At 45.6% G+C, this 23315-nt stretch overlaps 2 protein-coding genes across 4 annotated transcripts in view; one reads left to right on the forward strand and one right to left on the reverse strand.

Moving 5' to 3' along the window:
• The window catches only part of DOCK1 (dedicator of cytokinesis 1), a 502641-nt gene that overhangs the window by 261691 nt on the left and 217635 nt on the right, over positions 1-23315 (reverse strand). The gene's annotated exons all lie outside the window — the stretch shown is intronic.
• Positions 1-23315, forward strand: part of INSYN2A (inhibitory synaptic factor 2A) — a 61452-nt gene that overhangs the window by 31502 nt on the left and 6635 nt on the right. Inside the window, exon 3 of one of the 2 annotated variants that reach the window (XM_084751125.1) lies at positions 9512-9583. The exons of the other annotated variant lie outside the window; for it this stretch is intronic. Coding sequence (XP_084607251.1) covers positions 9512-9583 — 72 coding nt within the window. The remainder of the gene's footprint in view (positions 1-9511; positions 9584-23315) is intronic. 2 annotated transcript variants of the gene reach the window in all.

The following is a 23315-nucleotide window of genomic DNA, read 5'->3' on the forward strand; positions in this document are numbered from 1 at the left end:
GCTACACGTCCTGCCCTGTGACCACCACTTCCAGATGATCAGGATAAAGATGGGCAATCTGGGTTTATGTTTAGTTGGACTGGCTTTGCTGCTCATGCCTGACCATAGGAAACTAATGAAGGAACAGCCAGTAAAGCTGGTGTTCTATAAACTCGAATAGTTCAGTGAGTGTATTGGGGTAACTCTAATAGACAAACTCCTACACTGTGTCCATAAAACATCAAGGGATTTTTCTCTATACTTTTATTCAGTGGGCAGGTGAATTTCACTGGATCATATCAAGCTCACTCTCAGTGATCTGCTTAGACAAAAATCACTTCTTGGTCCATTCACATTTCTGTTTCCTCATTCATCCCAAGCTTCCACGAGCTTTAGCTGCCACTGCCCCCTGGGACCCACATGCTAGACATCAGTTGGACAAACTGAAGGACCATGCTGATCCTGAATGCTGGAGGCCCTGGCGGAGAAAGCTAGTGGAGGGCAGATGAGAGCCAGCAAAGGGCTCGCTCGAGAGGAGCAGCACCAGGGTGGTCCCCCAGAGCTCTCAGATGGCACCACACAGATGACAGCATAGGTGTCAACCTTCAGCCCACTTGCATATCATCATGGGGGTGGGAATTTTGCCAACAGCAGAGATGGCAAGTTTCTCAAGACAGACTTCGTGTTCACACTAACTACCCAATATGTCTGATTAGAGACCTACACCCTGCAAGGATCACTCAACTGCTTAGTCTGACTCAGCTGAGAGGCACCTAGTGTGGGAAGGAGCCTAGTTGAGCCATGAACTAGGAGGGCCCACACTGCTTTGGATTAACCAATCAGTGACCTTGCGTTGGTCATGAAAACCAACTTGGTATTCTTTTTAAGAAGCTTAAAGCAGTGCGCAAAGTGCTTGTTGTGCACGCATGATGTCTCGCGTTTGCATTCCCAGCACACACAGCTAGGTAGTGTAATCTGCATCTGTAGGACCAGTGCTAAAGGGCAGAAGTGCAGAGATGGGGGAAATACCTGCTCACTAGCCAGCCAGTGAGCTCCAGACTCAGTGAGGTACGCTGTCTCAAAATATAAGGTTGGGAGTGATGGAGGAAGACACTTGTGTTAACCTTTGTCCTCCACACATGCATACATACATATAAAACCCAGAACACACACACACACACACACACACACACACACACACACACACACACACACACACACACACAGAGTATGAAGCTGTAATCAGATGCTTCCCTAAATCCTGGCATATAATAGCTTACATCTATGTAGGCTCCACTGCTTACAATAGATGTAGATGTTTCCATGGATATATTGGGAAAGTCTAAATTCACTTTAGCAACGGAAGAGCTGATATATAAACTAGGTACACTTCCAGTACATGATGTGGCAAATTCCTGGTGAGGCTTCAGATGCAGAGACACGCTGGGTCTGCTTCTGGGGAACCATCAGGACCTGTGAGGTTCCTTACAACATCAACTCCGACTACTTCTGAAATTTAATTTCTCGCCAGTAGCAGAGGTACGGTGTGCCTCTAATTAATGTCACTTTGAGACTGTTATGTGGAAAAGCCCATTAAGATGCTGACACAAACGATAGCTTAGTTATCAAGAAGGGACAGCTGGGCAGGAATGCAGAAGAAAAAGAAAAAAAAATTGGCACCAGGTGAGAAAGCCCGAAGAAAAAAGAGAGATCAAAATTAAGAGGATAAATCAGATAAGAACATAAATTATCACGGAAAACAGAGAAGACAGTCTTTGCAGTTTTGTAAGAAATGCCATCTCTTGATGAGGACCATACCCACAGGACTAGGGCACAGCCTTTGTGTTAATTCAGTGTGACAGTTCCAACACTCTATGTAACTAGTGTTTTGAAAAACCACCCTTGGAGGGTCACCCCCAAAGCTAGCATCATCCCATATGCTTTTTTTTCCCCCCAGTACTAGAAATCTGACCTTGTTGAAAATTAATACACCAGTTAAAAGACGGTGAGTAAGCTACAGGGTCACTTACTGTTGCTTGCACTGTGTATAATCGTGGGGGAGGGACCCACAACACACAGCACACAGGCAATGCCAAGAGGACAGTTCTCCTGAGTGCTGCAGTCAGTCCAGACTTAACACAAAGACTAAGGCAGGTGAGCAAGGGAGCCATAGGTTGAGAATCTTAAATCTCTCTGCTTTCTCTACCTTTCCTTTCTCTATTTGTTTATTTGCTTGTTTGTTTTTGTATTCAGAGCTGCTTGTTTTTATTTTACATGTATGGGTGTTTTGCCTGCGTGTATGTATGTGTTCCATGTAAAGTGCCTGGTGCCTTGGGCAGGTCTGAAGAGGGTGCTGGATAAGCAGGAACTTCTGTTGGATGGCTGTGAGCTGCAATACAGGAGCTAGAAACCGAACCTGGGTCCTCTCCAAAGACGGAGAGTGTGCATAACGTCCGAGCCATTTCTCCAGCCTTCCCTTCTTCCTGTCTCACCTCCCTTTGAATTGTCTGACTACATCACTTTCTGAAGGCCTAGACTTTGGCAGCCCCACCACCACCACCACCACCTCCACCACCATCACCACCACCACCACCACCGACACCACCACCAACACCAACACCAACACCAACACCACCATCACCAATCTCTGCCTCCCTGGTAGCTGAAATTCTAATCATTCCCCATGTTTGACTAGAACCATCCCTGGCAGTGGAGCTGAGGTGATTGTCCCAGATGAGAAAGGCTATGAGTTCGAGTCTCAGTACCACAAAATCAAAAAGAGAACGATCTTGCAGAGGGATAGTACATAGGGCTCACAGTCCAAACAACGCCCATGTTACTGTTAATATGAGAAAACCCTACTTCTCCTTCTCAGACATTTCCCTATGAGATCTCAGAATCTTGGGCGTGCTCTGCTTCTCATAAAAGCACAGGGAGAGGGTGACCTCATGCTGAAACATTCCCTCTCTGCATCCCTCCCTCCTGCTCTTCCTAATCTTCTTCTCATCCCTTCTCCTCTTTCCTACTCCTGTCCCTTCCCCTCCTTTCTTCCCTCTTCTTCCATTTCCCTCCTCCACCTCCTCCTCTCCACCTCCTTGCTCTTCGTCATTCCCCATCCCTCCCCCCACCCCCACTCAGTTTTTACTCCTTCTGATTCTCTGAAACAGGAAGTGTTTGGCTTTTGCTTTACCTTGTTTTTCTCGAGCACTGTGGGTCCTGTCTCTCCTGGACACCCCTCTCCTCATCCGTACCCCCCCCCACACACACACATACCAGCATCCTTCAGAGTTTCAGAGACATCAAGCAGCTTGGATGGGATTTAGAAGGGAGCTCCCAGTGACCTTTCCCTGACACTCCTCAACCCCCTTTGGACCTCCCAGCTCCCCTGCTACCTTAAAGAAATGCAGGTAATCTGTTGCTCCTATCACCTGGCCTATGGGATCTCTGCAGCCCAGGACAGCACCTTGGTGTACCTCCGCTGAAGCTGACAGCCATCGCTCTTCCTTTAGCATTACTGTGGGGTGCTATAAAAACCACTGCAGCAGCTCAGCCCTGTGCCTCCCTTCTTTGTTCCTTTCATATGTCAGCTCCAGTAAAAGGAAAAACTGGAGACTCCCACACAGGAAGTGGCCACCAATGCTTTCTTACAGATATACGCTAGTACTATGAAGAGGGATGCACATGAAGAGAAACACATACTTATATTATTTATATTTTTAATTCGGGAACTTTTATTAACAACAACTGAAGACCTGGAGCAAATTACTATCAAAGCCTTCAGTAGCTCTGGAGACTAGAGTACTGAGGTGCACTCAAGGGTTAATGGCCACTGCAAGGAGGCCTTCATCTGGTTCTCAGAGCAAGGATGCTCTGAGATGCAGGCTGTACTCTGCAAGCCATACTTGCTGTACTTTTTTAAAGTGGTACAACACCTTGTTGAGAAATAAGGATTCATATTGAAGCAGAAGTGACCCCATAGCTGGCTTCCGCCAGCAGTGCCCTGTGGAACAAGCCTGTCTAAATTCTGTTTCCCCAGAGCACCGTGTCCTTGTCCAGATTCCACTAAACTCACATCCTTTACATCCTTATCAAGCTTATAAATCATGTCTAGTTATCTGGACCATTCCAATACCAGGATGTGTCCAAAGAGCACCATCAAGGAGAAAAGTTCCGGGTGGCCGATTTGGGTTCTGAGTTAGAGTGGTAAGCTAGAGCCCAAAGGAAAAGGTCCACAGGGCAGGGGACATGGATCAGTCTTTTAAAGCACTTGACTTGCAAGTGTGAGAGTTCAGTCCCCAGAAGCCATGTGAAAAGCTGGGCTTGTTGGCCTGCTCTCCCAATCCCAGTAACCATGGGATGAAAAAGTAACAACAGACAGACAGATCCCCGGGAGCTCACTAACAGCCTAGTCTACTTGTTCCAGGCAAACAAGAGATCTTGTTCTAAACAAACAGAGATTGCTGCCTGGGGCTTGACACACAGACTTATGCAGACCTGAATGTGCATAGTATATGCTCTTTATACAGGCATGCTTATCTCTGCACAGATAATGTTCACACAATCACAAATGGGGATCAGCAAACAGGTAGGCAGACAGATGGACTGACAGGGAGGACCATGCCCCACTCCCCCCACCCCCACCTCATAAAAGTAACTTTTATTCTCCTGAATCAGTTGTTGTTGTCTGGGAGGCTTACTCTCTCTTTCTGCTAACCTAGGCCTAGGATGTTTTCAGCGTATGAGACTCACTGCTTAATAAGCTCACCCTTCCTTGTTCTTCTTGAGCTCTGGGTTGGCTGCTTAAACTCCGCTGTTCAAGATCAAACTCTTCTCCCAGCTGACTTATTTAATCCGGCTTCTCTCTTGGCCTGGAATTGCTCTGCTTGGCCTCAAACTAACTCAGCAATCTGCTCTAATCTTCTGGCTTCTTTTCATTTTCTGGCCCGTTCCATCTTCACCTGAGTTCTCCCTCTGCCACCCATCTCTCGTCTAGTACTGTCCTGGTACAATCTGCCTCTTAAGCAGCTTCTATTTCCTCTCTCTCCTCCTGAGGGTTGGGCATATCCTATTCTGTGAAATCACTGATTTTTCACCTTTCCTTTCACAAAGTAACTTTATCTTCATTTGGGATTAAAGGCATGTACCACCACGCCTGGACCCAAGCTTTTCTTTATCTGATACTTGCTCTATACCAGGCTGGCTTTGAACTTAGATCTGTTTGCTTCTGTCTCCTGGATTAAAGGCGTGTTTGTATTCCAGCAGGATAACATAGACCTAGAAGATCTTTGGATGTGATCGCTTGCCAGCCAGATCACATAGACCTAGAACAGCCATGCTCTGATTTAACAATCTTCTACGACACCCTCTCCGCCCCCTACACACACCATGAGAAAAAGACTAAAAGACTGCCCGGTGGTCTGGGAGCTGTCCTTGGTGCTAGATCCTGTTGCCTCAAGTCTAGTAACATCTATTTTTAAGACTAAAAACAGATCGCTAAGGTGGGACAGTGGGGGTGCTATGATATCTTTACATAGGGCAAGTGTGTTTGCCACAGGAGTCGAGAAGGTTCACCTAGTGAGGCTAGAACTATTCATAATTTATCTTTCCATTTCCTTATGGCGCTCACTTGTCATTTGACTCATGTTTTGTTCCTCTGACTATAAGATATGGCCGGAGACATATTAAGCAAACAACCCAATGGGACCGGGTATTGAATGGAGAATGAACAATCTAGAATAAAGCATGGATTCCTGAAAGCCAACAGGAAGAAAACTTTACAAAGTCAGCAGCTTCTCAGACCAAAAGGAATGAATGAATGAATGAATGAATGAATGAACGAATATAAAGAGCAATGAATGAACGAACGAATAAATAAATAAAGAACAAACAAACAAGAAATTGATCAAAATGTCCTGGTCTGCCTTTAGGTCGGTAGCTTAAGCTCTTCCATCTATGCACTTGATTGGCCAGAGAGCTGTATCCTATTGTGCCTAAAGCAGCTCTTGCTGTACTGGCCTGAGATTGGGCATCGTTCTCCTCAGCTACAGCAGTGAAACAGAGAGACAGTTATTCTAAGTCCTGCCTTTAGGAAAAGGGCTTCAGGGGAGGGTGAAGAAGCAGGGGCATTGCTGATTGGCACTTGGTGTTCCCCGCCCTCTGCCATGTCTGTGTTTACAACATAGACCCAATTCACACATTGCAAGCCCAGTTATTTTTTTTAATAACTTATTTATTTTTATTTGCATTGGTGTTTTGCCTGCATGTGTGTCTGGGAGTTGGTGTCGGATCCTCTGAAACTGGAGTTGTGGGTGCTGGGAATTGAACTCAGGACCTCTGGAAGAGCAGCCAGTGCTCTTAACCGCTGAGCCATCTCTCCAGTTCCAGCAGCCCAGTTATTAATGTGGCCTTAATATAATCAGTGAAGCCAAATCCTAGTACTTGGAAGACCCGAGATCAATTAGTACAGAAACGTAACAGATTCATAGGGATACTGACTGACAATAGCTGCCGACAGGAGTCCTGGGGTGTGTTAGCCACAAACCGCACATCACAGGTCAAAATTTTACCACACGTAAATCCCCCTCTGACTTGTCTGATTCCTTTAAATGATAATTACAGAAAGGACACTAAAGAAGCCATTAGAAACATTCACAAGGATCCCTCCAAGAGAGGTCCTGGTAGGTAATGAAGTCTTGAATGTAAGTTGCAGACAGGGAAAGCTGATGGAAAATACCACCGAGAAAACAGAAATGTGACTGACCACCATTAGGAACCAATCCAACCATCCCTGTGTGGTGACCAAATCCCTCTACCTCTGCTGAGCACCTCACAAGGGCAAGCACTTAGCATCATCACAAACAGCCTCTGGGTAGCCGCAGCCATGCCTGACTCAGTAGGTACTTGCTAAAGGACGGAGATGTAAATGTGTATGCTTTACTAAGTGATTAGCATAGGCTGCTCAGGAGAGCTTAGAAGAGGACAATTTCTTGCTAAAACATTCCACCATCCTGGAGGAAGGTCCTCTGGTGACTCTCTGGTGCCTGAAGCCTTTGTCCTGTTATTTTCGGATTCGCAGACTATCTATCCCAAGCTGCCAATTACATGTAGTGAAAAACACAGGTCCCTGGATAGAGAGTATCCAAAGCCTGGGGTCTAGGAATAATGAGTTCCTGGGCCTGGAGGGTGGCTGGATTCTGTTCCATAAAATGAGAGGAGAATAATTAATTAGAAGACTCCAGGCACTAATACAAGTGAGCCCCTTGAGGCTTGGAGGTGCGACGCTGATCAGATGCGGTAGAGGTTGTAGGGAGGTCTAGGGCAGAAAGGTTCTAAGCTCTTGAAGTGTACCAGCAAGTGTCCCCAGATGGTGGTTGGGGACCACAGGAGCCTTCTTTAAGATCCTAGAGGTTGGCTGTGACTAGCACAAAAGGCTGACTGTTCGGTACATCGCTTCTCTCTTGCTCATACCCATTAGGATAGCAGCACTTGTGGACAGCGCAGCCCAGCAGATTGACAGCACATCAGCATGGACAGACACTGCTAGGCTGCCACAGCAAGGAGGGATGTGGCCTCAAGTATAGTTTCTCACTGAGTGGGGGCAATGATCAAGAACAAACAGAGGGCCAAGCCCAAGTGAGTTGACTGAAAAGAGCATGGCCTTGTGCATACCCAAGAGGTTGGAGAAGCGCTCTGGCTAGGATGGGACAAAGACCCAGTGTGTGTCCTTGGGGCTTGCCACTTGTGGTTCTAACTCTCTTTCAAGTGCAAGGCATCACAAGAAATGTTTGGCAGGACTTTGGAGCAGAATAAAGTCACTTGGTTAACAAATAAACTACACCAAACTCGAATCAACTGCTCTGAACTCCAAGTCACGGCTGCATTTACTGAGTCCACAGAGAGAGAGTGTCAGCACTGAGCAGTCAATGATTTTGTCAGATGTTTACAGAGCACAAAATAAAAATGAGGAAACAAATGTTATTTTCAATTTGAAACTCACAGTGCAAACGCACACAGTGTACACAGCAAAAGGTGACACAAACACAGACTGCTGCTGTTGACACAGCCACTGTACACATGGTTACTTTGCCGGGCGATGCTGTCCATGCAAATATGCACCCAAGGTGACCGGACACCAGGCCAGATGGAAATGGTTCTCGCACCATCAACCAGATAGGTTCAGATGCTCATGTTTGACCCTTAGTGCAAATAATATTTAGAATAAAGTTTGCGTGTGTGTTAGAAGGAGCAGAATGTCCGACTAAGGTAGAGTAGTTGGGAGTGAGTGAGTATAAAACACCACACACACACGGTTTTTGGAGGTTGAATGATCCAAGATATACAGTATTGACAACCCTGGCCTAGTTAAGAAAACTCTCCCCACCAAAGCAAAGCAAGTTTCAATACAATACTACTACAACAACAACAACAACAACAAAAAACCTCAAAGGTTAGTTATTTTATTATTAGAGGATCACAATCTATGTCTCTGTCTGTCTGTCTGTCTGTCTGTCTGTCTGTCTCCCTCTCTCTCTCTCTCTCTCTCTCTCTCTCTCTCTCTCTCTCATACACACACACACACACACACACACACACACACACACACATATGAATGCACTTACACATGCACACACATCTCAAAAGCCTGCATGGTCTCCAGAGTGAGCTGAAGTCTGCCATGCTCCGTTCTTACAGGGACATTACGTAGCAGACAGCACAGGCAGATAGAGAATGCATCAGAAGTCTTGACAACGGGAGAGATAGAGTCACAGACAGCAGCAGCAGTTTTCTCTACATACCCACAGAGGAAATATTCTAGGATTTATGGACCAAAGTACAAACCCAAAGACATTATATGAGTATTAATGTATTGAGTAATGTAATGAGTATTAATACATAGTAATCTATGTATTAAATCATAATCTTCCTGGTCCGAATGAAACCCTTTGGAGACATTCATACTTTAGTCATGATATAGGTAGTAGTACTCTTTGGATACCATTTCAAGCATTTAACAGTGTGAAACCCATCCTGGGCTTGCTAGGCAAATCACTTATGGAGCTGGGGTTAGAATTTGACCCAGAGGTCATGCATGTCAAGCTCTGCCCTGCTCTAGCAGGACAGGAGGTGGTAGGGCATAAAACCAGGCAGTCGTCAGCCTCTAAGCCCATGGTCTTCTCCTGGAAGAAGATTAGGTGTGGTTTTTTTTTTCAGTACAACAAACATAAAGCTACTTTGAAACTTCCCACTCGTCACGCTTATAACGCAATCAGATTACACACTTCATCCAGGAGCGTATGTTCACATTCTAAATTTAATTTCAGTGACATCTTGGCTGTAGACGTGTACTGGCTGGTACCGTAAAGGCAGAGACACGAGCGAGCAAAGTGGTAAACACATAGGCGTCAGTCCCTGTGATCTCGAGCATCTCACACCCGGAAGGGCATCTGAATTGAGGCCTCTGCTCTGTGAGGCCAGCGACCGGCCCCCCACCCCCAGCCACCGATTGTAATGCTCTCCTGTTCTTATCTTGTAGGCTTTCATATCGGACGGGGCAAGACACAGCTAATTGTGACACGTGCAGGAACAGTGCATGTATTATCTATAGGTATGTTAACATTCTCTTCCCACTTCGTTATTCTGAGTGACAAATGATGTTTACCCACAAATGCAAGAATTGTTGGGGGCCATGCTGGGAAGATTCCGTCAGACAGAGAAAAAAAAGAATATTAAAGATCCTTCCTTGGCCATAATTCTAGTCTATGTCTAAGCAGCCATCCTCACCCAGCCCCCAGCCCCCAACCCCCGTAATATGGTCTCAGGATGAAGGAGGGCATGAACAGGTTTATCTTGTAAAACACACCTTTGTTTTCTCAGGAGCGAGGATCATTTTGATGGCTTGCTCCCTTGGAATCTATAGCCTTGAGCACAGAACTAAGCTCTTGCAAAGCAGTAAAATATAAAGGCCTTCAGATGGTGTAGATCAAAGGCCTGAGGCCACACTGTATGGGCTAGGATTACACGGGAGGCCCTGCTCTGCCCACACCTCATGCACAGGTATTTTCCTTGGTCCTCTCCTCCTCATGGCAGGATCTGCTCTCAGGAAACTACAACTGTTTGTCATGTGCTTTGCTTTTGTAATGATTGCAACCCGTTAGAATAGATCAGAAAGCTTCAATAGACAAAAGTTATATTTTAGGTCACTGACAGTAATTTTAAGATTTTAGGGCATGTCAAAACTTTCAGAAATTTCTCTCTTGTTCCTCACGGTGGTGGGGTGAAATTTTTATCATCTGTGGCCACAGTGACAGGTGTTATGATTTAGTTCATTTTTAAACATAAAGACTGAAGGCAAGGGCTGAGAAGGATCCCATGTATTGGCTGGTGTGAACTGTGCTGCAGTGATGAGTATAGATGTCTCCGAGATACACTGATGTCACTTGTATTGGGTGTGTACCCAAGAGTTATGGTGTAACCCTTATGATGGCAGTTCTGGCGTCCTGAGAACACTTCGCAGGGCTCTCCATAGCGGTGTGATCACACACGTTCCCACCAACAGTGTCTTCATCACGGTTGTAGTCTCATACAATCCTACATACAACATCTTCATCATGGCTGTGGTCGTATACATTCCCACCAACAGCATCTCCATAGCAGTGGTGAGCACACACATCTCACCAACAGTGTCTCCATAGAGGTGGTGAGCACACACATCTCACCAACAGTGTCTCCATAGAGGTGGTGGTCACCCACATTCCCACCAACAGCATCTCCACAGCGGTGTTGAGCACACACATCTCACCAACAGCATCTCCATAGCGGTGGTGGGCACACACATCTCACCAACAGTGTCTCCATAGAGGTGGTGGTCACCCACATTCCCACCAACAGCATCTCCACAGCGGTGTTGAGCACACACATCTCACCAACAGCATCTCCATAGCGGTGGTGGGCACACACATCTCACCAACAGTGTCTCCATAACGGTGGTGGTCATACACATTCCCACCAACAGCATTTCCATAGCGGTGTGATCACGCACATTCCCACCAACAGCATTTCCATAGCGGTGTTATCACGCACATTCCCACCAACAGCATCTCCATAGCGGTGTGACCACACACATTCTCACCAACAGCATCTCCATAGTGGTGGTGGACACACACATCTCACCAGCAGCATCTCCATAGTGGTGGTGGTCACACACATTCTCACCAACAGTATCCTCTTTTTCCTACATCCTGGTCAACACTTAACAACGGTGTTGTCTTTATAAATTGAGGCAGTGTCTCAGGGTGGTTTATCTGATTTGTATTTTCTGATGTTTATGTGTGTATCTTCTTTTGGATAAATCATTTTAGTAAGCTTTAAAGTGATCAAAAACAGTAGTAACTAAGAACTTATAGATGCTTAAAAATACAGAGAAGACCCTCCTTGTTCCCCCCTAAAAAGTAAAAGTGAACAAAATGTCACCACCACTACATGAAGAGGTGGAACCTGGCCAGTGTAGGAACACTCCAAACCACTCAGTCTCATACTCGTGAGCTCCTGGGCTGAGGTGAGCACAGACATGGCTGTAATAACCCAAGCTGAGCATCCCAGGTAGGACCTCGGATCTTTAAAAGCAGAGCTGGGTAGCATAGAAATTTCATTGGGAGCTAGCAGAGGAAACCAAAGCAAGATGTAGACACTGAATGGCCCTAATGGTTCTGCAGCCTACAGAATGATGGGCCGAGTCAGAAGGGACTCACTAGTCATGGCTGGACATGCTTAACCACAGTCTGGTGGACAGGAAGAAAGCTAGGGATGCTGCTGATGTCCTGTAATGCATAGGTAAGCCAAGCCCATGACAATAAAGTCATCGGGTCCATAGCATCAGTAGAGCTGGCGTTGAAGAGGCCACCATGTTGAATATATCCTACACCATGGCTTTGTAAGAGGCACAAGGAAAAGGCATAGGCAAAAGGCAAAGAGCTAGGAAGCCCCCAGCAACCCTGGCCAGGGCATGATGCTCTCTATTTGTTCTTGGATGCTGTCAATGTGAAGGTAAGACTCAAGCATGACACAAAGGTCTATGTTCCAATTCAGAGGGGATCCCTTTCCAATGAGCATGCCTGCTGGGAACGTGGCACTACATCCACACTGTGGACATGAACTCTGAATCAGCAGTGATGGGCTCTAAGCAGGATATCCCGTTTTTAACTGATGATATGAATAAAACTATGGCCTCCAAGTGCGTGTTAGGCAGTTCCTCCCTGGGGTTAGCACACTTCCAGGGCAAGAGGTCCTTCAGTCTCCTAATGTGACAAGACTGAAATGGAAAAGGTTTCTAGAGAAAGTTCATGGGATGAGCATGTCCAGCCTAAAACTACGTAACATTTTGTGGGTGATTGAAAAGAGAATTTATTAGGACACTGTCCAACATAACTGAAAATAATTTAAATAAATTTAGCTCTAAATCCAGGGGTGACTTACATTAAAAATGATATTAAAAGTGATTTAATGAGTCAGAGAAGGATAAAAATTCTTCTTTGGGGGGAATTAGCCTAGAGTGGAGATTGAATTGGCTCAGCTAGCATTCTGCATGAATGCAAAGACATTAACCAATGGTCTCTGATCCAAAAGACCAGTGAATGTCCAGGCACTAGAAGAATATGCCAGAACCTCAGGAAGATTCATGAAGCAGAAAAGCAGAGGCATGACGATCCTTCTGGTTCTAATGCAAAAACCAGTAGGCGTGAGTCAACCCTCGGAGACCTTCATAAACAAGATAGAAAAGAGGCTTTTTAATGCCTCACAGACTCTCCATCGCATCTCAAACAATGAAGGAGAATTCACAGAGGATGGGGTTGGAAGAGGAGGAGGAGTAGAGTTTTGTCTCTCTCTTCCAGAAAAGTAGTTGGAAATTATTCCATTCAGAGCAATATGAAAAACAAGACAAAACACACATTTCAACTCCAAAGACACATTGCAAGCAGAAGATACTTTGTCTTAGTAAGCAAGTTCTGGAACATTCTGAAAGTTAACAGTCTAGCTGGACTTTCCATAGCCCCTCAAGTCCCTATTTCATTGAGTCTTTTAACTAGTGTTCCGTAAGGCATCTGGTTGCTATCAAGTAGAACACATAAAGCTCATCCAAGTTTCCCCTCAATGTTCCTGTCATCCCTTGTTTAGTGTGGCTTTCAGACAGGGTCTCACAACTATGTAGTCCTAGCTGTCCTGGAACTCATGATATAGACCATGCTGGCCTTGAACTAACGGGAACCCACTAGTCTCTGCCTTCTAAGTGCTAGAATTAAGGGTGTGTACCACTACACCCAGATTCTGTCATTCTTCACTAGAAATCAAACACAACAGTTACTGTCATGGTGTCTGAAATGGCACAAACATTTCTTGAGGTTCACTGGAACAGGGAACAGTATATCCACACCCGTTAGCTGAACGCCCACCGCCTTGGGGGAAACCACGGCAACTCTTATCTACCTGGCATATGTATGTTATTCGATTTAAATTACAAACATTGAAATACCGCACCCATGTGATTTAAGGTGTCGGTCTTTTGCGGTGAGGCCTGAGCATTTCCTCTAAATGTAGATATCTCCACCAAGACGTTCATGTTATCCTCCAGTGGTAATGGCTGCGTTCTTTCTTTGGAAATGGAGCTATGCCATGTGACAGAACCAGACTGCAGAGAAGCTTGGGTATATGCTTGGGCTGGCCCTAGTCTTTTCATGCATTTTATTTGACATCACCCCTCATTCCAAAGGCAAGAATATTTACTTGTTTCCACAATATTCAGGACATACCATATTAATTATGAATATAAAGGATATAAACAAGTCCAAGAACAAACGACATATTCTTTGGCAAGCATTTAGTTGCAGAACAACAAAAAGGGGGGGGGAGAGGGGGGAGGGAGGGAGAGAGAGAACACGAGAACTATCCATTCAATAGCAATGGCCTTGAGTAGGTGTCAGCAACATCACCCAAGGAAGAGCAATGAGGGGTCCAAAAAACTGATAAACCCTGGGAGATGTCTGTCTCTATGACAACAATCTGAGCAGAGGGGGAAAGCATAACTCAAGGTCAGAGTCTTTGCAGAGACTGTCCAAAGCTTGGTTTTGGCACCAAGGAGAAGGGACCTTATTCTTGAGTTGAAGACCTCAGGTTCTCAACTTTTCAACATTTCAGCCTCCCCCCCGCTAGGAGCATGTCTGGGGTTGGGGAAGATTAAAGCACATTGCAAATTGGGAGGAAATGTAAATGCTACATGGCTATGGTTATCTTAGGAGCTGAAATACATGAGGAGCCATGAAAGCTGCCAATGATCCCAAATTGCAATTTGTCCTATCTGCTTGTTGGCACACAGAGAGCCAGCCCTACAGGGCAATGAACATGACCCCGTCTGTCTCGCATTTATACACTTCGAACCCAGCTGTAGTCTCCACAAAGCAGAAAACCACCGCTTCTAGTAGGGATTGGCTGAGGCAGGCAGGAGGGATGCTGAGTTCAAGACCAGTCTCCCTGGCTTTGGGATGGATACAGTTCTGTAGTACATGTATGCCATTGTCATGGGCAGCAGTATATATCTCCCTACGAAGTAGGATTTTTCCATGGAAATATACAGGGCTTGAAAAAAAAATGCCTAAAGGACAAAAGGTCTTGAAGAACTTTCAGGAGATAAAGGCTTCATGTGGAAGTAGTACCAGGCAAAAGTTGGAAGCGTTAGAGTGTCAGAGCCAGCCTCTCAGGTCAGGGTGCCTGAGGACCAGGGCTCAGCTACTTCTTATTCTTGTGAGTGGGTATCCATTCACCTCTCAAGTCCTGCAGGATTACAAAGGATCCTTTCCAGCTCTGAAAAGAGGAGAAGCTGGCTATTTACAAATACAAAACAAGAAAGGGCCTGGGGCCTCAGCCAGGGCAAGTGCACAGGGTTATGGGGTGGGGTGTGAATGTGGGGACAGTCATAAACTAAATCACACCTAACCATAAAAAGTTCTGTCCCTCCGTTGGCAAATGGATGTGCAGATCTAGGCCATAACCGTGGCCGTTCCCACTGCTCACTAGCTCACTGAAATGCCAAGTGCCAGAAGGTTCTATCTCATCACAACTAGAAAATTAGAGACAGCTGACATGATCACATTTCCCCCTAAGATGACACCCCTTTGACTGTGATCTCGACCAAGTGATATATTGAAATGAAGGGGAGGTTCTGCATGAAAGAAGATTAAAAGAGTCGAGTTGGACTTTCCTTTCTGTAAAACTTTTCTGCTTTATCATACCTTCTTCCTGTCAATATATACTTTAATGAGATTAGAAATGCTTTAAGGATGAAGGGTGAAGTCTTTGTCTCCAGCCTATGTGGGTAACTCTGTTGTCAGGCTAATCTGATGTCACCTCCAGTGATTCACCTTGTGTTCAGACTGGGTTTCAAAGGAAACAATAAAAGAGACCATCAGCAAATCCACCCCTTCCCTCTAGTTAATTCATAGAATAACAGTGTTATAACGGAGCGGGGGGAAGGGGGCGAATTCTAATGTGTATGTTTTAATGAAAATAACAGTGAGCCAGGCTTGATTCAAAGGCTTTGGGGGATAGCACTGAGATGTAAAAGATAATAATAACGTTGACTCAGATTAATTAAGGAGTATTGTTTCCAAGGAGGAAGTTCTTGAGCAGGGTTAGAATAGACTTCGGAAGATGCTGCCCACCCCTGCTTCATTTCTATACTATCAAGGCCACCATAAAAGTGGCCTCAGGTGACACTGAGTGGGCAGGGTACCAGGAAGGCAGGGAAAGCCCTGGCCTACTCAGACTTTGTTTGATCTTCTGAGGGGAACTTGTGAGTTGTCCTATACGGTATCATACTTTCATCATCAGACAGGGAACAGATATGGGGGAGACAGAGTCCCATGGAGGGATGCCAGGTCATGGCAGGTAGGAGTGGGGTGGTGAAGGTGGCTTAGCTGTGTTTTCTAGAGCTCCCTCTGCTGGAGAGTTAGGAACAGGCAGGTCGCAGAGCATCTCCATGGTAGCAACTGAAGACTCCCCAGTACAAGAGTCTCAAGTAGGAAGCGCCTGGAGGATACCCATTCTTATCCAAAATGATAGTCAGATTTCAGGAAAGACGAGGACAACACCCTCAAATAATTAGGTAGGGTAAGGAATACAGAGAGAGACCATGACTGCATTTTCTTATATCATCCCGACTTAATTTACTGCACACGACTGAGCACTCGAAACACAACAGTTGCAAAGACATCCAGATACACATCCAAGGAGGAATCTTCACTGGTTCCCTAGTGTTGTGCAGAAAGAGCTGGTCGAGGTGAGGGAGCAGGGCAGCAACATGGCTAATGAAGTCTTATTGTAGAGAGGTAATTGCATTTGTATGCAGAGCCAGTGCCCATCTGAGGCTATCCAAAGCCACTTGGAGCAGCAGTGTCCCTGCAGCCTGTGCCATCCAACGATTATCTCTTAGTGGGAATACGCTTTCCAGCGCCGCTTCAATTACTACACTTGTGCATATTGAGTTCTTTAGCAGCAGGAGCTGAGGTGGAGGAAATCCACCTTGCATCTAACATATATTGTGGTGTCCTAATTCACACTCTGTAAGTGGGGACGGGGGACGGTGACAGAACCGAATCCTTGAACAATGCCTCACACTGTGTTATTCCGGTATAAAGGAAACATTTTTTTTTTTAATAAAATAAATTAAGTCAGGGGGAAAGAATAGCTTTGACAGGCCTCAAAAATTCTCCTTGAAAATTCCCAAAGCTAATAATCCAGTTTCTCTCAGTATTCCTTTAGAATCTAAAAATACACTACCCCCTTTCCCCTAATATGTAAAGAGTTTTAAAAACCTTCAGCATCCCCTTGCCTCCCTTCTGGAGGCACTGTGAAACTAACAATGGCACTCAGGCTGAAAACTGCTCACATCCCCACATACTGTTGGTGAAGCAATGACTTGAATCTTATTCAGGGCAGAAGAGCCCAGAGCAGCCACCGCCCTCACCTGTGGTTAAATCAAGGGGTGAAAATTAGGAGCCTTTCTCTGAAGTCCAAATTAGCACAAAGCAAAGGGGGAAGTTTGTCAATTTTAAGAGGAAATTGATGCCCTGCAGTTTTAGGTCGATGTGGGGGGATTTTCTAGGGCATAACTACAGGATTCAGACTTGCCTCTAATTCCTGAGTTGGCTTACAAAACCTTCTCTGAGGGGATTTCAGTGACTTCAAGGTGTGGCGGTTCCCAGGCCCTCTCAGCAGCCACTTTCTTTGGATAGTCGTCTTCAGACAGCTTCCTAGAGGAAGGAACATGGAACCATCCCAAGACCCCAGAGGCCACGAACAACCTAACATTGCTAACATCACTGTGTGTAAGAACTACTGTGTGACTGACACTGGGTTGTAGCTTTTGTTCCAGATGAACAGAGCCCAGCCTGGGACTATGAAGCACACTGCTTCACTCACTCTCAGGTGTGTCCAAGGCGCAGTCTGTCTGAATAGAGGAGGTTCGTACTCACTCCCAGCTATGTCCAGGATGCAGTCTGTCTGAGCAGAGGAGGTTCATCAAAATGATAAGAGTGAGGGAGAAGAGGGCTACGATTATAACCTGGTCCTTGGAGGTGGGGTGGGGGGTACTGGAGTGGACGTTACAGGCTGAAGGTTCTGCAGTCTCTGAAATTCACTGCAGTTATACCCCAACATAGAAAACTGTGCCTGTCACTGGGGATCGAATGGGCAGTGTGAGTGGCTACATTTAATAAATTATTAACCCCTTCTGATTACAATGCATGATCTTGTCAGCTTCTAGGAAGAGGACATAAGATGCCCTAAATAGTCACATAGTCCTCTGGTCTGCCTGCCTGTGGAAGTGATAAGAGGCAGGGCTTATCAGAATGACTTGAGTTTACTTCTGTGGCCCTGTGGCCAGAAGAGGACTCCTTGAGGGCTGTGCCCCTGTCCCAGCCTGCCCTTGCACTTAGGGACTCCCAGGCATGACCTGGGTACCACATGGTGCAGCAGGTGAGGTGGACAGTCTGGGGCTTCAGCTAAGCATATTCCACAGGTCAGGGAACAGCTGAAGGATATATTCAGAAAGACCACTCTTTAACTGGCTTTGGATAACTCTGTATTGTAATTTGTAGCTACAATAGTTGGGTGATTTTAAAAACTATAATCACACTGTCTTTGTCATAGCAAAGCTCGTTATGGCCTCAGTAATCTAATATTACTGGTTAGGCAACTGTTTCTGGTGTTTGAAGCCCTATGGTGCTACTATAAACAGGTATAGAATACATGGAATAGTGCTGGGGAGGGATAGTAAATCTATATCTAAAAATTAAAAAGCTAATAATGATAAAAGACCAATACTTCACTGGAATGAGATCCATATCCTTATATCGGTTTCTATAAAATATAACCACATACTATGTACATGTTTTATAATACACAATAAACAGAATTCTACAAATAGAACACCCATTAAATGGAAAACAAAACACGCCGGGTAGCGCAGCTCTGTGAGTTTGGGAGGGAAGGGATTTAGTTCAGTTAAGTTCAGTTTATTGTGACTAAGTCACTAAAGAGGATGTGCTCTGAGAGGCCAGCACCGGCTGGATCGCAGTGAACGAGGGTGTCAATGTGCTGTATGCCCCAGTGAGTTCCCGGACTTGAGAGAAAGTATCTGCCACCAGAAGACATGAAGAGGATGGCACGCCAGAGTGGTGCGCATGACCTGCGGTGGGCAGACTTAGCTCCTCTGGGAATCCCATTGGAGGAAAAGGAGACAGGTAACCTCCATTTATGGGGACAAGGTGTTTGCCCTTTTAGTCAGGAAGACTCCGGCAACTCTGAGGTGGCATAGCGCAAGGAAGAAAGAGTCCTAGCTATTTCAAGACCAAGGGGGAAATGCCAAGGTTCTGCAATGGGGTGGTAGAGTATCTTGGCGCTGGGGTCAGGGGAGGAGCGGGGAGAGCTGCTGGACTTAGTGGGTGGACAGGAAGGAGGAATGTGTGAGGTCTGTGGTACAGCCACTTGGAGGGATGGTGGTCACCAACCATGTGAGGGAAGCAGCTAGAGGGGTGGACTTTAGAAAGCTGTGGTGTTGGCTACACTAGATGGAGAGAGCCCCTTAAACGCCCTGTGGGGAAATGTTCTGAGGAAAACAATGGCTCCTTTGGGCTCTATTTCTTCTACCACCTAGAGAGGTGGCTGAGGATGTAGATAAACAGAGGACCAGAGAGAAAGGACCTTTCCAAGATACCTCTAGCACACAAGAGAGCACGGCCCAGAACAGTCCCTAACCATCACCTTTCACTGGACAGTGCTGGTATTTTCACATGGGGCTAGTGGCTGGATGTCCATGCAGCAGTCACCTTCACTACCACTAGGTGCTGTACTCAGAAACAAGGAGCTCACCCATGCTGCCAGTGCCCTGGCTCCTGGGAATTGCCCTCTGAGTGGAAAACGCTCCATCACTACTTCACAGCCAAGGGAGTTCAGGTCGCCAAGGTGAGATGATCTATCCACAGTGGCGGAGCAGATGTGCAGAGTCAGAGTTAGCATCGGGGGACTCTGTGATCTAACTCAAAGAGAATTAAAAACAGAGGCTAGGGATCTGAAGCTCCCTCAGCCACAGGGCATTGGCAGGCAGGAGAAATCAAAGGTGTGGGAGCTGCCACTTGAGAAAACAAGCAAGGGCTTGAGGACCACACTAACCTGCATTTAACTCCTTCCTGCTATAGAGTGAGAAACAGAAAAACAAAAAAACAAAAAAAAACCCTTCACCCGAGGCATTTGTTTAAGCTGAGGTAAGGACATAAATGGCAGAACCAAAGTTTTGCACGCGCTTCAAATGACTAAGCAAGAGCAGCGGAACTCCAGGACCATGCACCTCAATGTCCCATGAAGCAGCGAAGAAAGCGTTATGAAGAAACTGAGTCCCATGCCCAGGAAAGAAAAGATGCTTGGATATGGGCTGAGCAAATCTGAAATATACAGACTATGTTCGAGGGATGGCTCAGTTGATAAAGTTTACATTGCAAGCTTGGGGACCTGATCCTAACCTCAGAACACATATTTTAACAAAACAAAACAAAACCAACACAGGCATCCTGCAAATACTTAAAATCCCAGCACTGGGGAAATAGGCAAATTCCAGATGAGTAAGAGATTGTCTCAAAACAAAACAAAATAATCAAACAAAAAACAAAATACAAGGCAGATGGCACATGAGAAATGGTAGGTTGATCTTAGGCCTTCACATAGACATACACACATGTATAAGAGCATGTGTACATACATCAATGCATGCACACATATATAAGAAATATCTAGAACAGTGATTTTTTTTTTATAAATCCTCACAACTAAACTTCTTTAAGGGAAAATGATTAAGCAAAGAAATGAAATATCTTTGCATCTTTAATCATGAGCCACCAGGGCCTACAAGAGTGTTGGCAAAGGCTTTGCAACATTTGCAGACAGAGCTTCTGCCCACTGGGAATTCCTAATGGGAGGCATTGTTTTAGATTGCCAGGAAGAGAATGGAGGTGCAGACAAGGAAAGGAAAGCTTTGGAGGGGCTCAATAATGTACGCCCTGGGCAATAGCTATACATTCGGGCCTGGGATGAATCTCGCCCAGTCAGTATAAGGTGCAGCCTTTTCTCTGATGCCATGCCCACTTATCCAGAAAACTCTGACCAGTTCCTAGCACCAAAGCAAATGCAGAATCCTCCATATTTACTGCAGTGCAAAGAAGGAACTCAAAGATGGAGGGCAAGGATTTGTGGTCAGGTTGCAGAGATTGTGTGTCACTGGGGTGGGGACTAGGAAAGATGGAGTATGGCACTCCGTGCTATGAAGTCAGAGAAGGCACCCCAGGTAGGTAAAGGATATGGCTACAAGAAAGGAGGTAAGGAAAAGAGATGGTGACACGGCCATCAAATTACACAGACAAGCGGATGAAGGCTCATCATCCCACAGGCAAGATTAAGGCCAAAACACGGCTATTGCCCTTTTGCCAGGCAGGCTTCCCTGAACTCTGTGTGGCCAACTGGCTGTCCTCAGAGACCAGAGACAGAACAGCTGTATCCTAGCAGAGGGCACTTGGACATTAAGACCACAGAAACGTTTGCTCGAAGTCATCCAGAGAGAAATAGATCCTTAACCTTATAATACGGCCCTGCTCAGTGAGCCATCTGCTTCAGACCCCAAATGACCCAGCGTGCAGCACTTTGCCAACAAGGAACTGCTAGCAGACAGCAGTGGGTAAAAAAAAAAACCAAAACCAAACAAACAAAAACCCTCCTATTGCTACTCAACAGCCAGCGTCCACCTAGCAAGTGTGTGGCTGGCCGATGCACACATATTCATCCCCAGACAGGTACACTGCAACAAGGACAGCACAGAGGCAACAGTGAGGAGGTAGTCCCAGGCTGCATGGCCCTCTCCCAGCAAGCCTGCTCCAGGCTGGGGCATAGTGGATGAGCACAAACAGGACTCTGCTCAACAGATAAAAGTCGAGTCATTTCGTTAACAAGAACTCAGATTAGATTACTCTGTGATTACATGGTTCCGCGGTGTGATAAATTGGTTAATGACAGGATTCCCAGTGTAGCTGCTTAATGGGAATTCAATAATTACAGGTGCTCAAGATTGGATGTTTGTCTAGGCAGTGCTGGCCACATGCTCTGTTCTAACAACTGGAAAGCGACCTGAGAGAGCTGACATGGCCTTGACATGGCCTTGACATGGCAGACAAGCTTCACTATTAGCTTAACTAAACGCCACTTTGCACAGATTCCTGAAAGGCTAAATGTCCAGGCTGAGAAATCACCAATACTTTTCTTTATCAACAGCAGATTCAACTATAAAATCTGCAGTCAAGACAAAATAGTAAGGACAAAGTAATAGTGGGCCAATTCACTAATAGCGAAGAGTTCTTTCTTCGACTTGTATGTTTGAGAATGTGGTCTTTCTAGAATTTGGTGAGACAGCAATTATCCCTCCTAGAACTGGAGTGAACGGAAGCTCGCCGATGCTGAGGGAATTAGCTCATGCCTGCTCCCCAGGCTCCTGCACTAAGACAGGAACCCCATACTGTCTCAGATTCTACAGCCCAGACAGGCTGGAATGTCAGAGGCTCAGAAGTACCTAAGGTTTGCACTTTGCACAGCTGTCTCTCCTTGCCCTCCACATCGACACATTCTAGACAAGAGACACTTGAGCTTATGAGCTTCAATTCTACTTTCTGGAACTAGAATCTGTCTCAGAGAAGATTTGAACAGATTCCTGAGAGTTGTCCTCTGACTTCTGCACATGCTGTGACACACACACACACACACACACACACACACACACACACACACACACACTTCCTTAAAATAAGTGGAGAATAAGGCTTCTTGTGAAAGAAAAAGAACAGCCATTAACTTTTCTTGAAATTAACAAAATAAAGAAACAAACCCTCAGTAATACTACAGAACTTTGACAATAAGAGACATGGTGTATGTCATTTAGAAATGATAAACTGGTACTTTGATAGGGCTTGAGTTTATTTCTAATACTCTGCAATAAGACTTATTTTTGCTGTTTTGTGTTTCTAATATCAGAATTTGGCTGGGATTGATGGTTCTCTAAATGGATAGGTCTTCGTGTTTATAGATGTTTCACGGTCCCTCTGGCTATAGAATATTATGAACATTCATTGAAATCTCCTGGCATTTAGTCTGGCATCTGAACAAGGTGAGAGGGCAGGCTAGAAGACTCCAGAGCCCTAGTCCAAACCACATGAGGCAAAATGCAGGGGATGGGAAAAAAGCTCCCTTGTGCCACATCATCACAGAAAACCAAGTGAGCCAGGGGATCCATTAGGAGTGGTTTCTAGCAGAACGCCACCCCTTACCAAAGACATAAGTAATAGCTCAACTTCCCTGACAGCATTCCTATCAGAATCTTCCTAAGTAGTAGTGTGTATTTTGAAACACAGCTTCAGTCTTATCTTTCTAACACAAACATCCTTGCACACTCCTACTCCCACAGTGTAATTACAATCTTGTATTGTTTTGACCAAACACTATCTATGCTGCTTCCTGGGAAGCTGTGTTTGATAACAACCAAACCCTTTCAGCAGTGCGGAAGCGATAAACACAAGCGGTCTCCCCAGGGTCCTCTCTCCCAGCTCTCATCCATAAGAATGTTTGAGGCCAAATACAAGTTTGTAAGAAGGCAAGCCAAAGTCATCCGACTCATGGTGGTTTCAGTAGGTAGGCTTCTCTGACCAGTGGTGGTTGCATAGGAAGGACAGCTTCATGCACTGCAAGTGCATGTGGGGTGT

The sequence above is a fragment of the Acomys minous genome, assembly GCF_964271855.1.
Source record: "Acomys minous genome assembly, chromosome: 2".
Lineage (NCBI taxonomy): Eukaryota > Metazoa > Chordata > Mammalia > Rodentia > Muridae > Acomys > Acomys minous.